Here is a 23,978-nt window from a genome sequence, read left to right on the forward strand (position 1 = left end):
ACAAGTTAACATAATAGGTCCCCATTATAGTGGCACTTTTCGGCAGGACATCTCTCATCATCACTCCTTGCTGATCAAAACTGTCAGCATCACCTTGCTGAGGTTTCCACGCATGTCTTTTAGGATGATGATGAGTCGTAGTGCTCTCTTGCGAATTTGGTTTCTGGGTCATAATATGGAAGTCATGTTTCATCCTCTGATATCCATCTTGTAAAATGCAACCTCGGTTTTAAAGGCACGTGGTCAAACGTCGACGGCTACAGTCACTCGGTTCTCATTGTGAAAACACACAGCAAGCTAGGAAACCAATGCACTGACCCTTTTCACATGAGCAGATGTTTCTGAATAATATATTATGCAGAGCCTACACTGACCTTAATTTTTTTCAGCTGGTTATTCAACTGCTACGCAACAATGTTCTAATATTGCAGCCTCCATTTTTGTTACAGTATCCCCTTCAATGACTCAATGAGGTTAACCGGGAATTGAACTGCAGGTTTGAACTGCTGATACCAGTACTTATTGACATCATACAATGTAGAATTTGTCCCATACACCGTCGTCATTTCTTGAAAATTTTGTTAAAGTGTGTTGCATTCGAGAAAGGGAAAATTTATAACGTAATGCCCCATTGGCTCCATGCTCCCACCCTCCTCAGTCTTTAGACCAGTAAAACTAAAATATTGACACATGTTTATCTTCATTGAGTGACTACGTTTCACCGCCTAACAAACGTTATCGCACAGTGCAGGATGCGCTGTGCGATAACAGATTTCTCAAATGTTATCGATGGTTCCATCCGCTGTCAGTTGTCACCGAACCTTGTGTAATCTGATTTCATGCATGCGCGACGTGAATGGTGTAGAACATTCTGGAAGACACGCGGACAACAGCAATTACTCTGGAACCTTCAATGACTGTTCTAAAAACGCCGACGCGCTGATCAGATTTCGATGACCGCCGATTGTGTTCACCGCTATTGCTGTCCTTTGAGAGTAACTTGCTTTTGTGGGCACACGTTCACCCAATAAAACGCAAATTTCACCATTCCCCATTTAGCTTTCTTTACAGTCACTACCAACTGAAATCTGGTGGAGGTGCTAGTGCATTCATGTGCCGAACGCCCCTGCAAAGCCGTGATCCAAGCCTGAACCCCAAAGATGACACCACCGTTGCCAAAGACTAGCAAGCTAGCTGCAGGCTGCAAGGACTGCCCCCGGAGCACGGACGTTTATCTGAGATGACCAGGAAGATTGTTACTAAGTCAATGAGCACAATGGCAGCACCAGCGTCCCCCATCGTGCTTCAACAACCTCGGGAGCCACCTACCTTCTGTGGAACTTCATCGGAGGATACAGAAACCTAGCTGGAGACTTTTGGAAGTGTCTCGTTCTTTAACGACTGAAGCTCCGAGGACAACCTGCGCCACGTGGTTCGAGAACCGAGAGTCGACCCTTACAACGTGGGAGCTCAAATAACTTCCTGTGGACCTTCACGAACATCGTCCGGAAAGAAAGGGCCGAAGTTCTATTGAAAGCCCAAGTACCACTACCAAACGAGAACGTTGCCATATTTATGGAAGAAATGAGCCGTCTATTCCGCCACGCCGACCCAGAAATGTCCGAGGAGAAGACAGTCCGCCTGCTCATGCGTGATGTGAAGGAACAACTTTTCGGCGGAATGATACAAAGCCCACCAAAGACCGTCAAAGAGTTTCTTCGTGAGGCAACCAAAATCGAGAAAACACTGAAATGCGGAACAGACAATTAAACCGCCGCACGAACTCGACGAACTATGCCGGAGTGCAATCACTGGCCACTGACAACCTGCGCTAGACTATCAGAGGGATCGTGCGGGAGGAGTTTCCGAAGCGGCTGACGCGGCAGACTCAGCCGCAAGTGATGACGTTCCAGCTTAAGTTCAACATGACGCAGCCCTGATCTGACGCCAAGATCTAACTGCAACGCAAGACAAAGAACCACCGATCTCGACGTGCTCCTCAACGGTCACACAGTCACCGCCTTAGCGGACACAGCAGCCGACTACTTCGTCATAAGTGGACCCATCGCCACCCAGTTGAAGAAGGTTAAGACTGCATGGGAAAGCCCTCGAATTCGAATCGCTGGAGGACACCTAATAACGCCGACTGGAATCTGCACTGCAAGAATTACCGTTCATGATCAGATTTACCCTGCCACCTTCGTTATCCTCCAACAGTGTTCACGAGACGACATTCAGCACGGACTTCCTGAACCAACACGGTGCAATCATTGACCTGAGCTCGAAGTCAATAACGCTGTCGGAAGATCAAGCTATACCGTCGGACAGCTCTTGTAGTCGTCACGCCTTGAGTGTGCTTGAAGATCAAGCGAGCATCCCGCCGCGCTCCAGCATTATTATTTCCATCAGCACCAAAACACCTGCAGATGTAGAAGGCGTCATCGAGGACCAACATCTACTACTCGACCGTGAAATTTGTGTCGCAAGAGGAATCGCTCGACTGCATGGAGGAAAAACGAAAGTGTTGCCGACAAACTTCAGCCAGAAGCTGTTGGGACTGTTTCCGCACATCAACACGGGCACGACGATCGCATATATCGAGGAAATTCTGGAAACCAGCAATGCATTTGCCCTCTCGCATTCTGCCGCATCTACTCCGACGACCGTAGCTCCCGAACCAGACTTTGACAATAATCCAAGTCTCCCCATGATTAAGCAGCAACAGCTTAGAAGTCTGCTTCGACGATACAAAGACTGCTTTTCGACGTTATCGAGGATTCGACAAACACCAATCGCAAAGCACTGCATAATAACCAAAGAGTGTGCTCAAGCACTCCGTCAGAGCCCTTACCGAGTTTCGATGTGAGAACGTTAACTATAAAACAAGTCGACGAAATGTTGCGTGACGACATCATCCAGCCGTCTAAAAGCTCGTGGGCATCTCCTGTTGTCTTAATGAAGAAAACTGACGGAAGCCCAAGTTTTTGCGTCGATTATCATCAACTGAACAAGACCACTAAGAAGGATGTATAACCCCTACCACGGATCAACGACGCATTGGATCGGCTCTTCAACGATAAATATTTCTCGTCTGTGGATTTGAAGTCTGGCTACTGGCAAATAGAAGTCGATGAGAGAGATCGCGAAAAGACCACCTTCATCACGCCAGATGGCCTCTACAGGTTAAAAGTCATGCCATACGGACTGCTTGGCGCCTGCAACGTTCCAGCACGTCACAAGATAGCAAGGACGACAACGCCTTCCTTGGAATAATAAGCATGGAAGACTGTTGAACAGCAACGAGCAGACCCGGAGCTAAAAGGCCTCGTCGAGTATTTAGAAGGGAATAGCGACATTGTCCCTAAGTCATTTAGGAGTGGATTGTCTTCTTTCACACTTCGGAACAACATACTCACGAAGAAGAACTTCTCACCAGTCTGCGCCAACTACCTTCTTATTGTTCCATCAGCGCTGCATCCAGAAGTACTGCACGCCTTACATGACGATCCGATTGCTGGGCACCTCGGATTCTCCCGGACACTATCGAGGATACAAGAAAAGTATTCCTGGCCGCGCCTGACCGCCTACTTTGCCCATTACGTCAAGACATGCCGAGACTGTCAGCGACGCAAGACACCACTGACAAGGCCAGCGGGATTACTACAGACGATCATGCCTCTTTGCGCTGTGTCCATGTATCTGTTTCTTTCTACGTCCTCATTCAGGCGTGCTTATACACTCTACCATGGACTCTCTGTCGACATTTTCAGCAGATCGGGATGGATTTGTTGGGACTGTTTCTGATGTCAACATCCAGAAACAAGTGGATCGTCATGGAAACAGATTACCTCACCCGCTTCGCTGAAACTAAAGCTCTGCCGAAAGGTAGCGCAGCCGAAGTGGCAACTTTTTCATCGAGAACATCCTGCTGTGACATGATGCCCCAGAAGTTCTCATCGCTGACAGAGGAGCAGCTTTTACAGCAGAGCTGACCCAAGCCATTCTGCAATACAGCCAGACAAGCCACAGGAGGACAGCTGCCTACCACCCGCAGACAAATGGTCACACGGAGCGCCTGAATAAGACCCTCACCGACACGCTAGCAATGTACGTCGACGTCGAGCAAAAGAACTGGGATGCCGTCCTCCCGTACGTAACATTCGCTTACAACACGGCGGTGCAAGAAACAACACAAATCGCACCATTCACGGTGGTTTACGGCAGGAACCTGATGACTACTCTCGAAGCCATGCTGCTGCACATCTGCAACGAAGAGAATCTTGACATTGCCACCTCTCCCCAGTGCACCGAGGAAGCCTGACAGATCACCCGCCTGAGGATCAAGAACCAGCAGAGAACCGACAGCCGACGCTACAACCTTCGACGACGCTATGTCGAGTATCAGCCTGGCGACTGTGTTTGGGTTCGGACCCCGAACACTGAAGAGGACTCACGTGAGAAACTATTGCGACGCTATTGCGGACCCTACAAGATCCTCCGACGTATTGGAGCACTGGACTATGAGGTCGTGCCAGATGGCACTTCGCATTCACAGCAGCGCCGCATACTATCTGAAGTGGTCCACAAACCCTTTTACGCACACTGTTGAACTTCCGTATTTTGTTGTTTCTTTGCTACAGGTTCTTGTTTATTACTTTCCTTTGTTTGAAGCATCGGGTCGATGCTTTTTAAGAGGGGGAATTGAGATGTGTTTATCTTTATCGAGTGACTATGATTCACCGCCTAACAAATGTTATCGGACAGCGCAAGACGTGCCTGCATGTATCAGAAGTTTCTGGAATGTTATCGATGGTTCCATCCGCTGTCAGTTGTCACCGAACCTTGTGTAATCTGATTTTATGTATGCGCAACATGAATGGTGTAGAACATTCTGGAAGACATGCGGACAACAGCTATTACTCTGGAACCTTTGATGACTGATGTATAAAAGCCGACGCGCTTGACCCGTTCAGATTTCGATGACCGCCCATCGTGTTCGCCGCTATTGCTGTCCTTTGAGTGTAACATGCTTTTGTGGGCACAAGTCGGCCTAACAAACCGCTAGTTTCACCATTCACTGTTTTGCTTTCTTCACCGTCACTACTGCGCGACAATATCTATTAGGAAAGAACTGAACATCTTTTTTATGACCTACAGAGATGCACATCTAGCACTGTGTGAAATATCTTTTATGCACACCTATGTAAAGTAGGTCAGGGGAAATGTTTATTGAATGACACTCGTATCGTATAGCATTAATGAAGCACTGACACAAAAATTTTGAAGTTTGTCTTTTCTGTTGTAACAAGTAGGTAACGACCCAGTTATGAAATGAAACCTCATTTTCTTCAGCGTGCAGTGGTTAATTGTTTAGAGCCTTGTTCATAGCGACCAGTTCAAGTTTTGATTTCAGAGAGCAACGAGAGGGGACAGTAGGTTTGTAAACACAGTTGGTCAAGCCAGTCCAGCGGCGACAATCTTCTGCAGATGGGAGCTGCCACCATGCTGGACACAGCCAATAACATTTAGGTGTCGGCAGCTTCAAACCAACCACCTTTCCCACGTGCCGACTCTCCAAGAAGAACGTTTCTAAGACATTTACCAGAGGGGACCCACCCCATTCATCAGCCGCCTATCCAGAAATCAATGCAGCTTTGACGCCGATCGTTGACGGGTCAAGAAAAGACCCTCTACCTGAAAATGACGAGCTGAACTAATGGATGAAAGGGGCCCAGGTCGACGGCTACCTGAGAACAGCGCAGACCTTGGATTTCCAGGCTGCTATATGGTCACATATTTCATACCATCAGAGATGGAGTTCGATGGAACGGCATGAAATCGTGGGCGGGATATTCTGAACGATTCAATGTTTGTGATTGGCCACGATACAGTCATCAGATTCCCTAGTCTATGACACCTAAGGAAGACGAGGGGATAAAAAGCAGAGACATTTCATTCAGAGAGGCTGATGTGCCCTGATGTGAACTCAGACATTTAATATGCTCCTACATGGAGTAGGCTTCCGTACATGGAGCCAGTGTACTTAATGTAAGGAAACCCTTCGAAAGCAGAGATTTCTTTCCCTCTTCCTCTGGCACACCGCGTCAAGCGGTGGTTCAGAGCGTGTGTATACATGACAGTAGCGTGGCAAAGGCGGCGACGTGAGAAACTCGCTTGTACTTTGCATCACGTCAAATGTTTACATACCCTCTGGAGCTCTCCAGGTGTCGTCATTTTAGCTTCTTGACAGCTGTAATTATCCGTGACCCCTCGCAAAAGCATTGCAGAAACTGTAGAGCTTACCTTTTAACTAATGTGCAGGTCCCGAGGCTAGCTACATAGAATAGTAGAGAGGAGGGGGGAGAGGAAGCAGAGATAGGGTAGGACAGACGCAGTCGCTAAACGAGTGAATAACAGCCTTGCCACTTTTCGCTCGCAGTTCCCATTCAACAAGACGGAAGGGGGATGGAGAAAAGATGACATGAGAAGGCAACAAAACGCTACTACTACAGACACGACAGCCGCTGCGTGGAAACGGGATAAATTTAAGTTCAAGGTATGGTACGTCGCTGCTACTTCTGAAAAATAAACACCATGCAAATACCATATACACTCGACTAAAGGCCGCGCTCGTGTAAGGGCCGCTCCCCTTAACCTTGCAGTCCAAACTTCGAAAAAAAACAACAAAAAGCTCGCCAGCAAATGGCAGCGTCATCGCGTCTCGCATATGGCGCATTTGGTGGGAGCCACCAGATGGCAAGAGCTGTCCTGTGCTTCGTCACTGAGCGCTATCTGTGAGCTTAGGGCGTGTGGCGCTATCTGGGAGATCGTGTCGGATTTCTCGCCGGCACCATTGATCCTTTGTGCCGCTGTGCAGAAGCTTGTACGCATCTGGTGGTCATCCTCAGCGGTTTAACAAGCATGCTGCAACCACTGGATGACGTAGTAGTTCTGCGGAAACCCGCAAGGTGGAGAGAAGTAATGAATAAAGGGAAAATGAGACATCCACCCGTTCGTAGCAATTGCTACAAAGGAAACCCATACGGGTTCCTGGAAAGAAAAGCCTCATAGTTGAAGAAAAATTCGTCCTGGTCCGGGACTTGAACCCGGGACCACCGCCCTTCCGGGGCAGCCGCTCTACCATCTGAGCTAACCAGGCGGCTAGCAGAGGGCAGGGCGAAGTCGAATTTGTCGACAACACGAAGCAATGCAAGAGTTTGACGTAGTAGTTCTGCGGAAACCTGCAAGGTGGAGAGAACATGGATGTGTCTGGATCCACTGGATGTGTCTATTAATAGGTCCTTTAAGGCATAATTCAGACGCCAGTACTCTGAATAGGTGGCAGCGGGCCACCACGAGAAAACGCCGACAAGACGACTAAGGAGGGTGTCACTTCAGCTGGTCTGCTCTTGGATTTTAAATGCGTGGTGTGTGGTGTCCACAGACATTATTGTAAAGAGTTTTAAGGTCACCAGGATTTCCAATGCCATGGACGGCACTGAGAATGATTGCATACATGAACGTGCAGATGACCTGCGCAGCGGCGACGAGCCGAGCCCGAGCAGCGTTACCGATGAACACATCTAGCGAGGACGTCTACATCTAGACACCAGATATTCCATTGTTAGGTATATATATGGCACTATTAAACAGGTTTTTCCATGCATGGATCGAAAATTGCACAAAAATTACACACTTCCGTGGAAGGGCCGCACCCCATCAAAATCGCGGAAAAAAAGTGCGGCCCTTACACGAGTGTATATGGTATGTCAAGCGGACAACTTGCGCAGGACGTGCAGAAAAAGAGCCGCACTAATTAAAGTACACTGCAGGGCCTAGGCGAGACCACGGAAGCATCGGCATGGCAAATCAACACTTCAGTGCCCGCCGCGGTAGCTTTGCGGCAATGTTACATCTCAAGGTCGCGGATTTGATCGCGACCGCAGCAGCCGCATTTCGACGGGGGCGGAATAAAAAACGCCATAATTCAATTAAGATTTAGTACTTCTGCCACGATGCCACGTGCAATGTGGGGCAATGACAGTGGCGGGGAAACTTGGCGGCGCGGCCCCATCCAACCCTCCCTACCATGACAGTGCTGCCTCGGATGAGCAGCCGACACCCCCCCTGCAAAGCATGATCCTGCCCCGCCCGCAGCGCTTGCTCAGACAGCTAATCATAGCTCTGCTCTTGTGCCCTCGTCGCGCAAGATGGCGGAAGTTCGAGTTGTCTCGCTGCTTTTCTGGTTCATTGTCTGTGCGCCTTGTGGGCATTCTCCCGCAGTGTTGCCGGGATGAAGCGGCAGAATTCGCCGTTCGTCGTGAAGCTCGAAATCATAAGGGTCAAACGCGACGAGAAGTCGGATGTCCCTGCAGCGTGAAAAATTCGGAGGAGCACTCTCAGCACGATTATGAAGAATAAGAGGGAGATTAGGGCTAAAGCGGTCAAACTCGTGACCCAGTGCCCTTGGTGCCCGACATGTACGCACGGCCGTGTACGAGTGGTTGATCCGAAATTGCTTCCGCCGTGCCAACTTCCGCGTGCTCGGTGATGACTGTAAATGCTGATGAATGTGACACAACCGTTGCCAGTGTTACCAAAGTTTGGAGCGAGCTGTCAGAATTTCCGGAAGTTGTTGACGAATCAACGGTGGACGAGTTTGTGAGTGCAAATGATGGTGTCAAGACCACGGGAGAGCCCGAAAACGAAGACTACATTGCCGATATCGTACCGAGCACAAGTGAAAGTGGACACAATGAGGAAAGCAATGACGGTCCTTTGCCCACATCCTCCGAAGTGACTGGCGCGCTCACACTAGTCCGGTGCTTCTGCGGGAATGTGAAAGGTTGTGGCCTCAGCTGCTCTGACTCCTTAGACAATGTGGGGAAGTGCGTGCATCGCAGGCAGCGAAATCGGCCAAGGAGAAGAAAATGCAGAACTATTTTATGCGAAACTAAGCTAGTTTCATAAATAAAGTCATTTTATAAATGGTATGTGCTTTTATGACATCAAATTATTTAGCAGGCTTATATCGAATTATGCTCTATATTGAACTGATAGGCGTTTTTTTGCAAGTTCGATATCGCCGACTTCGACTGTATATTAAATTCCTGTACTTAAAGCATACAAACGCGTTCTCTGTGTGGCGAGTCACCGCATTATTATCTTGCAGTTACGTAGTATATTACAGGAGCTTAATTATCGCAATGTTGGCTAATACCAAACAAATATCAAGCGCATAGCAGACGCCCGCCGCTTTGGCGCAGCTTCCACAGCGGAGAAAGCTTGCAGGTGCTAGCGGGTGTGGCAAAGCAGCGTGGCAATTCTCCAGAAAAGCTTCACCCTTCCAGTATTCTAGGTCACCCTAGCATGGTTTGGTCTAATCAGGAATGCAGGCACACGATCGGACCATAAATGGGCATAACCGTCTCATGCACGCACCCTGCAAGCACCCAGCGCCGGCTTGTCACATCGACAGACGGGGAGAAGGGGGGAGCGTCCGAAGGAAGAGTAGGCACCACTGGTACACCCATGCACGCACACACACAGCTTGCATGACGTCTAACAGTCGTGTCTTGGCGACTTGTCGGCGCCTCCCTAAAGCTGAGGAGCCTTACGCTTCCCGGCCCTTTGGTGCCGTCTGCAAAGGTCTTCCCATGCCTGATTTTGAATGTCTCTGCGCCTTGCGCTCGTGCTAACAGTTGCCACACAAGCGAAGCGTAACATTAGCTATGGTGTAAATGAATGTACATGCTGGACAGTTTCTGTGAACATGTTTTTTTAAAACCTGTATCGGGATTTTGGTTGAATAACCTGATCGCATCATCGCGCATCCTGTCATTGCATTTTTCGTGATGTCTACTTTTTACTCATACCAAGTGTACTGCTACTAATAATTTCATGTATTAATTCTGCTAGTGATTTAGAGTTTTCCATTGCATAAATTACTTGACTGTGCTTCTTTTGTATTTATATGTATGCCCTCCCTGCAACGATCTCTTGTGAGATCGGCAGTATTCCTAAAATAAACCCCATGCGACTTCTGTTCACCTGCTTGAGCACATTCAATCCGCGCTCTTTTCACTGCAGGAAAGGAAATATTTTTCCACCCTTGGCCCGTCTAACAACGAGGATTCAGCAGAAGAGCCATTCACACAATAAATGCCGAGAACACGAGAAAACTGTATAAACTACGTGGTACGTGCAAGTTTCGCAGGGCTGGAGAAAGTTACCGGGCTTCAAAACACTTCCAACTAGCAGTAGACAGGCAACACAACGCGGCAAAAGAAAAAAAAAAACGAAAAAATGCAGATATTCTGCTGAAATGCACTAAAATCACTTGCTTCAGGCAGGTTAACAGCGCTCTCATTGATTCTCAAGTATTACACAATATAAAATGGGATAAAAACACATGCGCAATCAGCAGAACTTATTATTTAATGTCTCAATTCGCATAACTCTATGGAAACTACTCTACACCTCCCGAGCAAGCGCCGAAACTGGGAGGGCGAGTGTCAAATGACGAGAGGAAGCTCACAAGGCATTTGGGATGAGGAGATATGTCATGTCTCTATGCTTAGTTTTTTCAGTCCTGAAGAAACTATTTAATTGGAACATTTTGCAGATTTTATTTCGCTTTGCTAACAAAACAGTTTTGGAGGGAATTTTAAAAACTAGGTGAACAGCCCAGAATACCTGTAATCCTATAATTTGCACCAGTAGGCAAGTTACACTGAGCATAATAGAATCCGTTGGTTTTTGTGTTTGTGCTATCGTTTGAGACTATTCATGTGGTTCTGCCAAGTGCCATTATATTTTAAAAGTAGCCCTGCTGGGCTTGAGGACACGGGTTCGATCCCCGGCCGCCGCGGCCACATTTTGATCGGGGTGAAATGCCAGAACCCCAGGTGTTCAAAGTTAATCCAGAGTCTGCCACTGCAGCGTGCCTCTTAATCATATTGTAGTTTTAGAAAGTAAAACTACCAGAAATTATTATCTGAGAAGTTCGCTGAATCATGTGTAATGTATACACCGTAAAGGCAAAATTTTAAAATACCTCCCCCCCACAGCCAGCCCCCTCTCTTGCTTCGCCTACGATCACCGGAAAAGTACTTGGTCGAGTTCCAGTGGCGTGCTCGTCAGCCTGAGTGGTGAAAACAGCTATTTGTTTTTGTTTCTCGCAGCGCCACAGAAAATCTGGTGTCGGCGTTGTCAGTGTCTGTTGGTCATGAACGAAAATTTCCGATAAAGGCAATAAATAAATAGACGATAACCTGAAAATAATATCACAGGCCGGGGATTCAACCCCAGGAACTATGGGTTGCGACACCAGCATGTTAACCCATTCAGCCACTGTCGGTCGATGGTGCGCTAGCTCTTAAATGTGGTTTCATATCAAGAAGTTCGGACACGGCACATGCACGTGCCTTCGATGCTGCATCCACTTCCTCTTTGATAAGGTCCCGCCAACAACCACCTCTCATGATTTCCGATGCGAACGTAGCACGTTTACGCTATCGCGATCCACTCTTAAAGGGAACCTTAAACATCTTCAATTGTTGTGCTAGCTGTGATATACTCACCCACGTTAATACTCACGTCTACACACGCTCACTCACTCAACTTCGTACTCAGTCTACTAACACTCACAAGCATTTACTCACATTCATACCGTCATTCACACTCATATTCAGAGTCACCTCAACTCACAAGCACTCACTCACATTCACACTTACACGCACTCAATAACTCACATTCACGCTCACCTCCACTCACTCACAAACACCACGTTCACACTTATTTCCACTCACTTACAAGCACTCACTCACGTTCACACTCATCTGCACTCACTCACCTTTACACTCCCCTGCACTCGCACTCACAGGCACTCACTCATATTCACACTCACAAGCACTCACCACGTTCACACTCATTTCCACTCATACTCACAGTACTCAGTCACACTCGCACTCACCTCTGCTCACGCTCACTGGCACTCACTTGCACTTGCACTCACGCCTTTGAAATGAGTGCAAGTGAGTGCACACATAAGTGAGTGCACCAACCTATGATCGAGCCTCCTTGCCAACCATTTCAGCAGATGAGGATGGATTTGTTAGGACCCTTTCCGACGTCAACATCTGGAAATAAGTGGACCGTGAGGAACATCTGGAAATAAGTGCACTTCACCAACTTCGCTGAAACGAAAGCTCTACTGAAAGGTAGCACAGCTGAAGTGATGAAATTCTTCGTTGAAAACATCCTGCTGCGACATGGCACCCCAGAAGTCCTCATCAACAACAGAGGAATGCCCTTTAGAGCAGAGCTCACCCATGCCATTCTGTAGCACAGCCAGAGAAGCCACAGGAGGACAACTGCCTACCACCACCCACAGACGAATGGTCTTATGGAATGCCTGGAGAAGACCCTGGCTGACATGCTAGCAATGTACGTTGACGTCAAATACAAGACCTGGGATGCTGTCATGCCGTACGTAACCTTCGCTTACAACATGGATGTGCAGGAAGCAACACAGATCACACTGTTCAAGCTGGTTTACGGCAGGAACCCTACGACGTCTTTCGATGCTGTGCTGCCGCATGTCACCGGCGAAGAGAATCTTGACGTCACCACCTATCTCCAGCACGCCACTGAAGCCCAACAGCTCGCCCGCCTGCGCATCAAGATCAGCAGAGGACTGATAGCCGGCACGTTCAATGACGATGTGTGGTATATGAGCCTGGCGACCGTGTTTGGGTTTGGACCCCGATACGCTGATGAGGATTTAGTGAGAAGCTTTTACGCTGCTATTTCGGACCATACAAGGTCATCCGATGCATTGGCGCACTCAACTATGAGGTCGTGCCAGACGGCATTTTGCTATCACAGCGGCACCGCTCCAATCTGAAATAGTTTATGTTGTGCAACTTCAGCCGTTCTACCAGCACTCACGAACTTTGTGACTTTGCATAGCTGACATTCGTACTTTCTTCTTTTTTTTTAGACTGTGTTATGTTGGACTTTGATCCTTTGTTGTTATGTTTGTTTGATAAGTGTGCTTTTGTTTTTCACTCTGCTGTCATGTTTTTAGCATCAGGACAATGCTTTCTGAGAGGAGGGCATTGACACGTGTACTTGTCTTTTTCGGGTGACCGCTTTTTACCGTCTAACAAATGTTATCGCTCAGCACCTGATGCGCCCGCATGTATCCGAAGTTTCTCGAATTTTATTGATGGTTCTGTTGTCAGTAAAGCTTGTGTAATCTGATTTCATATGCGACATGAATTGTGTAGAACTTTCTGGAAAACACGAGGGCACCAGTGATTACTGTCGCCAACTCATTTTTCGGACTCCAAAAATTAGGACATGCTCGATTATTCAGTCTGCTTCGCGGCACTGCCATTCGCCCCATAGACCATAATGTATAACAACTGCCGAAAGTTCGGACACTTTGCAACCTCTCATCTGATTTTTCTGACACTCCTTGAGCCAACTCGATCGAGAGCACCATGCACCGACTCTGACCGGTGCATGGTTCGGCTTGATGAACGCCATTTTTGTTTTGAACGGAGCCTCCTTGCTGCCCCACGAAGTGGCGCTACTGCAAATCCCCGCTCATCAACATCGTTTCTGCCTGGTTCGTAGCTACAGCAATTCCAGTCTCAGCTTAGTAAGCCATGTCAAGACAATCCAGCAGCTGATTTGTTTCTTTCTTCTTGCACGACGCTGCAAGTAAGCCACGTTTTTCGTTTGTCCGACTAGTGTTGGCGCGGTGGTGTTTGCTTTGCGTGCTGTGTCGACGTTGTGGTGATCACACATGGCATAGGGAAATATTGCGTCACGTGTCTAATGGCACCGACAGTGCCCGCGCAGACTGCACTGGGGAATGCCGGCAAGCGGGTGCCGGGAGGCCTAAGACTTGTCGCCTTCCAATGAGCTCCCTACTGACGCCGAAAATGCTCTGCCGAGACCTGCGCAGGGGTTGCATTGCGATTCTGGACACCGTCTCATTTGACAGTTTCACAGGTGCCGACACTGCTGTACTGACCTGCGCAGAACTCGACGACGGTGAGATCATTCGTCCATCACCACTGGACGATGACTCCGAGTTGGAAGATGACGCACCATGTGCTACGCTGCCGTTGCATGTGGAGCATGTACAAGCAGTGACTGTGCTTTCAGCCGCCTATAGTGACCGTACGACCCTCTCCGAGATTCAGGCTTATCTGATTGCGCGTAAACGGAACGGCGTGCAATGGCGCATTCATGATTTCTTCTAGCCTATTGCCGAGCCCGAATAAGTGCGTGGAATAAAGGATTTCTTTTTTTTTTCTTAATCTGCTTTTTTTGGACACCTGTTTATTCAGACATTCCCGCAGTCCTTGTGAGGTCCAAATAAATGGTCGGCGACTGTACTCAGAACCCTTTGATGACTCACTCATGTATAAAAACCGATGCACCTGACCGGTGGATCAGATTTTCGACGATCACAGACTGTGTTCACCACTATCATTGTTCTTTGAGTGTAGCCTCTTTTTGAGGGCACACGTTCTACCAATAAAATACTAGTTTTGTCACTGACAGTTTTTCTGCCTTCTTCACTGTCACTACTACATGACAATATAAAACTCTCTTCCACTCATAATGAAAAAGGTAAGATCTTTACACCAATTTAAAAGGGAACTGAAAATGCATTTATTATTGACAGACTAATACCCCTGACACACGGGCACTCTAAAGTCCTTTAGGTAAGGGAACATCTACCGGAAAGGCGTTCAAGTGCAGTGACACACGACAAAGGAGTATCTCCTTTACGGCAAAGTTCTTTTCAGGAAAGGAGATCGCGCAACTACTTTTCGAGCGGAAAAGGAGTTACTCTCGCACACAGCGTGCACAACTCGTCAGTAGAAGGAAACCTGCCACACAACTACGGTACCCATAGGTATTTTTTTACCTTGCGAAAACGTTTTAATTGTTAGCGGTAATACAATTTGTCGAATAGTGAAGATTTCCTCTAGCTATACTCTCAAACGCTATCATAACGTCGCTAGTACCGCCATGTTGAATTCCGGCAGTGTCGTCGTCGTTTACTGCGCGCATGTGGTGTGTTCACGTCGCAAGATGGAGACTGCACAATCAGCGCCCGCAGAAATTACCCAGAAGAAACCACAGTTGTTGGAATAACATATTGAATAAAACGCGTTACGCCTGCGCGCACAAAGGAAGGGATGACAAAGACGTGAAAAAGGACGACAGAAACGTGGGCATCACCAGAATAAACAGCACGAACACCAAAACACCAGCTGCACATAGTTGCTGGACCAAGTTAAATGGCTGCTAACAACGCAAAAACACGAATAAAATAAACGGCTATAAGCATTATTAGCCATAAACAATGAAAAAATATATTTTTAGGTTCTACAGTAGCTAAGTGTAATTAAATACGCAGCTTTTTAAGAATGTTTTCTCTCTTGTGGCTTTAACAGCCAGCGCTATTTTTCTTGCGGCGTTCATCTGAGGAACTACCTAAAGAAGTTCAGTGCGGTGCCGTGTGTCATCAGCGCAACTCCTTTCTGCAAAGAGTCCTTCAGAGTAGCAAAAGGGGTTTACTGGAAAGGACTTTAATTTTGCCCGTGTGTCAGGGGTATAACAAGGTTTACTGCAGCCTTTATTTTTGTTCACTTTTTTCTTCTTTTTTTGTTCTTGTAAATGAACTGTTGATTTTTTTTTCTTGCTACCATAAGATATGCTAAACTTTGTTATTATTTGTAATCAATTCTGTATCTTGTTCTGTTAACATTCATTTCTTGTTGCTTGTGTGCTACCTTATTATATGCTACTGTTGCTTTGAGATCATAACAGGAGGTTGTGATACAGTGTTTGAGTATGGGACCTCCTTTTGTATACTAAATAAAGGTAAAACCTCATTAAACCGTACACGCCTAAACAGCAGTGTCATTTTAAATGTAATAAAGTCAAATCCCCGACTCAGCGGCCATTGAACATAATGCGTTTTGTATTCGCATCAACCACACCAGCTTACTGCGTACATATCGGTTAATACCCGTGCCACACGGGCGAGGTTAATGCCATGAAACGTGTAAGACCTTAAGTTTCTTAATGCCGTTATATTTCGGTCGCTGCTATACGTGCACTCTTAATGACATTAAACGTCGTGATGGCGATAGCTGCAGTGAAACGGTTAACTTTGCTTGCCAATCATAATACAATAAAAACAGTTATTTAGAGAGCAAATGCTTAAGAAATGGCGTGAGAAACATTAATAGGCGTATTTTATGTAGTTTATTTCAGGAATGTCATTGTTGCACCCATCCGTAAACTTTTTGAAGCCGAAGCTAGCTGAATGGCCAATCCATAGCGTAGCCAAGGCATTAAAACTTGAAAAATGGTGCTCACAGCATCAGAGCTTTCAAGCAGCGGTTCTGAAGACTATGACCACGTGTTCCAGTTTGTTGCAGCATACATGCTTCTTCGGGCCAAACGCCGTAGAGAAATTTGAAAAATAAACAAGAAATTTGAAAAGAAATAAACAGCTCCTTTTAAAAAAAGTGAAGAATATATCACTTGTTTTTATATACAAGTTTGTTTAATATCATCAGAATGTGGTCACCACGGCCATGGCGGGGACATTGGAAACAACAGTACGCCTTCGATGGCCAAGTGAGTTGTAATAATTGTAAGAACGCACTATATGCCGCGAAAAAAAAATAGAGCTCTTAAAGGAAAGCGAAGAATATATATTAATTGTTCTTCACTAAGAATTTGTTTAGTCTCACCAGAATGTGGAAACGTTGGGAAGGAGAGTACGCATTTGATGGCCAAGAGAGTTAGGAGAACGCACTACATTGCAAATGGCATTAAGCTTTAATGCCACTAAGCATGTTCGTGTGGCACCCTGTGAATGGCATTAAAGTTTAAGGCATTAGCAAGTTAATGTCATTTTCTGTGCCCATGTGGCAGGGGTATAACACGTAGTGTTTCCACTTTTGTTCGTGCAATCACAGCGGTGCATCAAGACCACCAGGTGGCCCGGCAGAACAAGAAGCCTCAGAGATTAGAACAAGGGCCTCCAAGCGCCCTGTGCGTTTGTGCATGATGCCACATCAAGATCAATATAATTTCGGTGCCGTCCCAGAGCATTGTGGGGTCATGCAAGCTACGACTGGCGTCATGCTAAAGCTCGGATAAAAAACACTGAGTGCTCAGCATAGAAGTAAAACTGGACATCATTCATGCTATCAAACGTGATAAAGAAGTCACTGTTGGTACGCAACAAGGATCTACCGTTGACTACGGTGTGTGGCATTTGGAATGCGAAGAAGTTGCTCGGCAGCATTGCTGTGACTGAAAAGATTTCGGCTAAGAGGTTCGACTTTTCGCCATTGTTGCCTCTGTTGTTGAAGTGTTGCCTAATGACAGTGATGAGAACAACATGGAAAGCAACAGCATGGGTGATTCAGGCCCGACAGTGGCAGAAGCTGCGCATTACGTCAGCCTCATGAATGCAATTGTCGCAACAAGAACAGCACCCTGCAATGAAAAAAGTGCCCCGTGACTTCTGCAGCACTACTACACCCGCGCATGGAGAATATGCGACGCCAACGAGGAATCTGCTATGCGAGTGTTTGCCGAGATGAGGGGACTGGCTGAAAAGCTGGCTCGTAGCTGCAGTAAGTTTGAGACCGCTGTCGTCACTGCTGAGCCGCCGCAGCATCAAACGAAAATAACAAACTTTTGTCGAGAGAAGTGAATAAATACTGCATGTTTTCGCCCTGTGATCACACCCTCTGAGTTCCTTTTTTTGACAGGTAACTGGCAGATCTCATGCTATTTCGGTTAAGCAGCACTACCGCTTAGCACATACTTTTCCGAGCTCCGGCCAACTACGGTTTGACAAGGTTTCACTGTACTTATAATGTGACCGAACTTCTAGTAATAAGTTCTGATACTGAAGTGCTACCCATGTGATGCCTCTGACCTTGTTTGGTGCCTTTATGCAAATGGGTGCCCCTCTTTGCTCCAAAGTGTGCTCCTCTTATCTCAAAGCTCATCTGCCGCAACTGACTGCTGTTGTACCAGAGCATGATGAAGCAATGCAGGCCTCAGCAGGCCATCAAAGTGAGCTACTTTGCATAAAGACAGCACTCAGTACTTACACCGCTCTTAGTGCACCCAGTTTTGGAATTAAGAGGGGGAAAAGGCACATTTTCGTGAACAAATATCTCAACAAAGAATGCTCCCTTTAAAATTGTGTAAATTATTTTAGCCTTCTGTGGCAACCTGCTACAACACTGCCATTGCAACATTAGCCTTAATACTCAATAGAAGAAAAGTTTAAGAATTTTAGTTATATGGCAGACTACAGAGGGCAACTCACCCATCTATGATTGCTGTGCTGAAGGGACGAATTGTGAAGAAAGCACCATGATCGCACAGGTTGAATCTTGGGTGAGTGAATGAGTGAACAAATGTGTGTACACATGCACGCATGTGTATATGTAACCTGTTGTGCTTTGGGGGAAGCCAGGAGGTGTAGGAATGTTCAAGGGCTGCCCAGAAGCTCCACAGCAACTGATCAATGCAAATATTATGGTTGGACATGCTGACCCACCATGCAGAAAAAACAATACTGCCACAACTCAGGGCTCTCAAAATGCCTTCACATTGCCATGAGGGCCTGCAGAGGCCAGCCAGTCATGGGAGGGGCAGTAATCCCCAATGAAAATGACTGCACAAAAACATGCTCTTCCCTCAATACATAGAAGAGACAGCTGTTGCATCCGGTTACGTCCCTGTAAACAGCATGTCACACAAGCCTCCTTAAAGAAGGCTGCTGCCTGCCTGTCAGTTGGCAGCCAGCTGGCAGTTCGTTCCAAAAATGGCGAGGAGCTCTCTCTTCAAAATGAGGGTGAGCTGTCTTTCTGTGCCTTGTGTAAGCTACACATACCACACACACTACAGAACTTGGCCAAGATGTTCACAGCTCCGTGCTCTACAAATGGAATGTGTTTACTCGCAAGCTCAAGGACTGGTTTAGGGCCTTTTACACACTTTCAGAGCTACAATATTACAGTGCCTTCATTATAGATGCTTCAATGACATGTACTATGCATTTGTAACAAATTCAGTCAATAAATTTCTTAGCAGCGTGCATGGGAGCCTGATGCACCAGAAATGCAGGGCTGACCACATCTCCAAATGGACTCCTAAATGAATGCAGCAAGTTCACTAAAATTTCAACTCCATGGTTCCTTGCTCTAATGAGCTTTACAAGTGATGTGACACTCACTTGACACACTGATCAATGATGAGCTTGGCGAGCTCGTGGATACGTGGGTATGGCCTAGGGTTCCGCATCAGTCGTTCAAGCATCTCGAGGCCACCCTCTTCCCGCACCAGGGGGCAGTACTTGCCAGCTGCAAAGCAAATGACATGCAGCTACAGAACTTGCAAAATGCAATGTTTTGCTTCACTATTCAGTTTAATGCATCTATGTTGCTCAGTGCAGCGCATCTTTCATAAAATTTCTACAGACCAATGCTATGCCTTTGCAAACACACCAGGGCAGTCGTACGGCAAATCACACATGAATATGCCCAGCCTCATGTCCGTTAGAACTCAATGTTTAAACGGTTGATCATCATACGTCATAACAAGCCAACCAGGCAGACCACTGTGTTGGGTTTCTGTTTCAGAACCATCTTCCTGTTTCAATGAGTCGTTCTTGCTTCTCGTCAGCCCTAATAAGTACACCCATTTTTTCTTGCATGCCACTCAGTCACACAACACCACGCAGTTTTTCGTTCTTGCCCCTTCCCCTCCAGCCGTAGCATCAGTGGCTGCTAGCACCACACAGACGCTGTTAAATTAGAAGGTGACTTTTGGTTTGCAGAACATCCGAATCCACTCCCACTCATGTGTAACCCTGTGAGCACAAATGAAATGTCTTCAGCACAAACTCTGAGCCCGTAAATCGCACAGCGAAGAGTCTTATTAGCCGCTGCCACAATGGTCCTTGCGTATGTAGTGCGCAATATTTTTGTTTCGTTATTAACTTTTCAGCGCAAAAGCTACACAAGGACTAAAGGAGATTACACAACAAAAGTGCTGTGACGTGTGGTCCCCCTTTACTCCTTGTGTAGTTCTTGCGCTGAAAAGCCAGAAGCTAATAAGCAAAACTTAGACACACACCCTGCTCGTTTTTCCTCCATGGCATGTACTGCCCTTCAGATTCAATGTCTTGTTTAATGCATGTGCCAAAACAGTGCCATTTCGAATTCATCAGTATTAAATATTTTTGACTGCGTGAGAAGCGACTGCGTCCCCATCAAGCGAGGCACACTTGCAGAGGTTCAGTGCAGTGCAGTGTCCAATACATCGAAAGTGGTGGTGAACAGGAGTTTGATACATGCGTCGTACTACACTGCTATGCAGTGTAGTAGTCCACTTATAATGGTACCACACATAATGATATATCGGTTATAACGATGAGTCGACATCAGAGTATCAACATATGCATTAGGGCTATGAGAAAAATACCCATATGTAATGATATCTTATTCACTGCATATCGGATATAACAATCGAAATGCTGCCTTTTGGGTGGTGTTTTCCACGCAGAATAATCGTGAAATTTCCTTTGCTAAGTTCCTCTTAACCGAGACGAGGCGAAAAGTTTGCCTACACAAGTTCTTATCTGCTGCCATTACTATGCAGCGCGTCCCACCAGCATGCCAATTGCAAAAGCCCAGAGAGCATCACAAGTTAGCGCAGTGTGCCACAAGATGGCGCCAGCTGCTTCGTGCCCACGTCGCCGGCAGGCGTCCAGAGGGAAAAGAAAAAAAAAGCCAGAAGCAAACCGCGCCTGCGCTCCCTTTCTACAATCTTCCTCTCTTCCTCAGCGAGCGTGGAAATGCGCCGCAGAAGCAGCGGTAGGTGCCCCGACAATGCAAAAAGCTTTGTCACTTGAGACGAAGCTGCGAATTTTGCAAGACTCAAGTACCAGCTCACGCAGTCGATGATATCGACGATTCTGAAAACCGTGAGCGCCATGATCATGAAGGCTAGAACCAGTGGCCATTCCTATGAACAGAAACGGCGGGCTTTGTGCGCTTGGGCGAAACCCCCATGTGCGAAACCAACACATGCCAACACGGTGGCAGCTGCTGACACTGCCGAACTCTGGGAGCACATTGCTACGGGCGATAAAATAGGTGGTGCTTCGATGGAGGAGTTTTTGTGGAGATAGTGCTCCTTCATTCTGCGAAAAAATTCTCCGACGGGGCAATCCAGTGGCATTGTGCGATGGAGGCGACGAGATTGACAGTAAAACGGACCCCAGTGTTCATGCAAAGTGCACTGTTGTCGATAGAGCTGCTCATTGATTTCATGTACGCTGAATTATGACGCCAGTGTTCTAGCAGCAGCAGGACGCGATGCACACCGTGGTTGCGAGCCTGAAACTTCCGCGAAAGCAAGTGTAGATTTCTGACTACTTCAGCGCATCTAACGCTTGACACGCTGTTTAGAGGTATAAATAAATGTTTCATTTTTCACAACTTTCATTCAACAACTTCAATTTTTTATCCGAAGTGGCAAATTTGGTTTCGGGGCTACGATGGCATGTTCAGCAGCTTTTTTTTCCCTTTTTTTACGGCAGTCCAGATATAGCGATAACTGGTTATAACGATCAGATTTTTTCTTCTTCTTTATATAAGTGGACTGCACTATACTAGGTTATGCACGCTTTGTGAAATAAAACTGCTCTGACAACGCCAAGAATGCTATTTGCACTTAAAAAAAGATGTGTGTTATGTTTTGACAGTCAGAACAGCTCGAGTGACCACTTCAAATGAACTGCACTTTGTGCAACACTCACGGTAGACTTGAGTAAGATTGGCCAGGGCCCAGACAGCCCAGTGTTGGGCCTCTGGGGTGTGTTCACACTGCAGTAGTCGTAGGATTGGCTCGAACGAACTGCACAGAAACAAGGGCAACGAACATATTAGTAGACACCATAGCTTACTCAAAAGCAGGTTGGATAGATATATGTTGATGGCACTACAAAAAGCCAGAAATGGTTTTCAGCCAACTTCTTACTTCTATTTTTTTTTTTTTTTTACTGTAAGTCCAACAAAGTACAGTTACCCCTTGTAGCATACTGTTTGAGATTAATAACTTTCGAGGAATGTGTCGCTATCATCAAAGAGTGCTTCATGCAAAGGCAGTGACAGCAGTGCCTCCAGTCTGACAGCACAATTCATCCCCTTTCAGCACAGCACTTCATTGCTATTACACAGGCACCGCAGCCTTTTAAGCACCAGAACATTTTTCACATCCCTTAACCTGCATTTTTGTATTCTTAGAAGTATGCTGCATCCCCAGCTCACTCAAGCACTTGAACACAGTGTCTTCTGTTCACTTAGCAGGGCCAAGACGGAAAAATAGATTATCATCCCTACTGGCTGTAAGTTGTAGTGCTTGAAACTTCAAGTTTGGAGAAGCAAAATGAGCACTATATTCTTAATGCGTGCTCTGAATGCTTGTAGTAGTTGTCAACTTGTCACTTATCCATACGTGCCAAATTCGCAAAATCTCTGGACACGACATCCAAATGAGAGAGGGGGTAGTTGCACAGAGTTCTTTTTTTTTAAAGCTTACTCTGACTGCACACTTTTTGAGGGATGCATATGCACTTCATTAACAGTATTTTACCTTTAGAAGCAGCATATAAGCAGCAGTAAACTTAAAATTGCAGAGACTGACTAGAAAAACATTGTTTTTAAATCGCAGTGTCTTGACTAAAAAGTTTTTTGTTGCCGATTTCGCCTCCTTCAGGAACTTCCTCAAAGCAAGTATCCCTCTGGCGTCTTTTCACCATAAAAAAAACTTCCAGCAGAGAGTTTGGAGACTGATGAGCGATCTTCCATGAGAACAGAATTTATTTTTTGTAAAACTTGGCACAATCTTCATAAAGTGTTGAAACGAACAATTCAAATTGCGAATAATTCGAGAGGATGGGCAGGTGTGCTATCACTGAAAGAATGCCAGAGCTTCTGCAGCTCCATTATGATGGTGTGAAATGCACACAGACGAATCTTAGACATATTGTGTTATGAACCTGGTATGTTGTTCAGGAAAGGATTAACTCATGCGATATAATGTACGTGTGATGGCAGATGAATGTGGCATGTCATCTATCTTGCGTGCAATTCTGATAGAACACACACATTCCCCATGCATGTCTAGCTCTTTGAAGCCTTCACACTCTCTTTAAAGCCACCCATAACAAAATTTTGGGCCGTGTAAAAAAGCCTAGTTTCAGATAGTGCTGATGCAAAGCACCCTCCATGCAAAATTTGACATTTGAAATATGAGTGGCGGCAAAGTTTGATACAGAAACTGAAAAACAAATGCCGTGGTTGTCACTTGTTGGAAGTGATGCATGACTTGGAATGCGCAGCTCCGCAGCATGACATACAAGATTAGGTAATACCTGTGGCATGCTGAAAATTCGTGGAGGCGACATGCCGATGTCGTAACCGCTAACAACCAGGTGCATGCATCATTCGCTTAGGTGCTCTTTAAAGGTTTCTAATAAGAAGTTAGACAATCACCAGCACAGCAGATGCCTAGACTGCTTCAGTAATATATACTACACATTCATAACCAATTTAGCCACAACAAAATTTTGTTGCAGTTGGTCTCTAAGAGCCTGTGGTGTAATTTAAATGGCGACTATAGAGGAAGGAGTATTAAGAAAAGTTGCATTAGTACATAGTACACCACACATCTGCAATATCAAAACAGCCACTCTTACCATGAGAGGATGCTTGTTAAGCCAGTTAAAGATAAAAACAGAAGGCGATAGTAGTGGATGCCACCAGTAAAGAAGGACTACATTGGATTGTAAAGGAACTAAAAATTCAACCTAGCAAATTTTGATAAATTTTACTGCT

General features: G+C 46.3%; 1 protein-coding gene across 2 annotated transcripts in view; it reads right to left on the bottom strand.

Annotated features, from left to right (window-relative positions):
* The window catches only part of LOC135913909 (protein zer-1 homolog), a 201,627-nt gene that overhangs the window by 8,373 nt on the left and 169,276 nt on the right, over positions 1 to 23,978 (bottom strand). For both annotated transcript variants that reach the window (XM_065446597.1, XM_065446596.1), the window contains exons 17-18: positions 21,899 to 21,996; positions 19,310 to 19,436 (exon numbers count right to left, since the gene is read on the bottom strand). In XM_065446597.1, the coding sequence (XP_065302669.1) occupies positions 19,310 to 19,436; positions 21,899 to 21,996 (225 nt within the window). The remainder of the gene's footprint in view (positions 1 to 19,309; positions 19,437 to 21,898; positions 21,997 to 23,978) is intronic.

Source organism: Dermacentor albipictus, unplaced genomic scaffold, assembly GCF_038994185.2.
Source record: "Dermacentor albipictus isolate Rhodes 1998 colony unplaced genomic scaffold, USDA_Dalb.pri_finalv2 scaffold_46, whole genome shotgun sequence".
Taxonomy (NCBI): Eukaryota; Metazoa; Arthropoda; class Arachnida; order Ixodida; family Ixodidae; genus Dermacentor; species Dermacentor albipictus.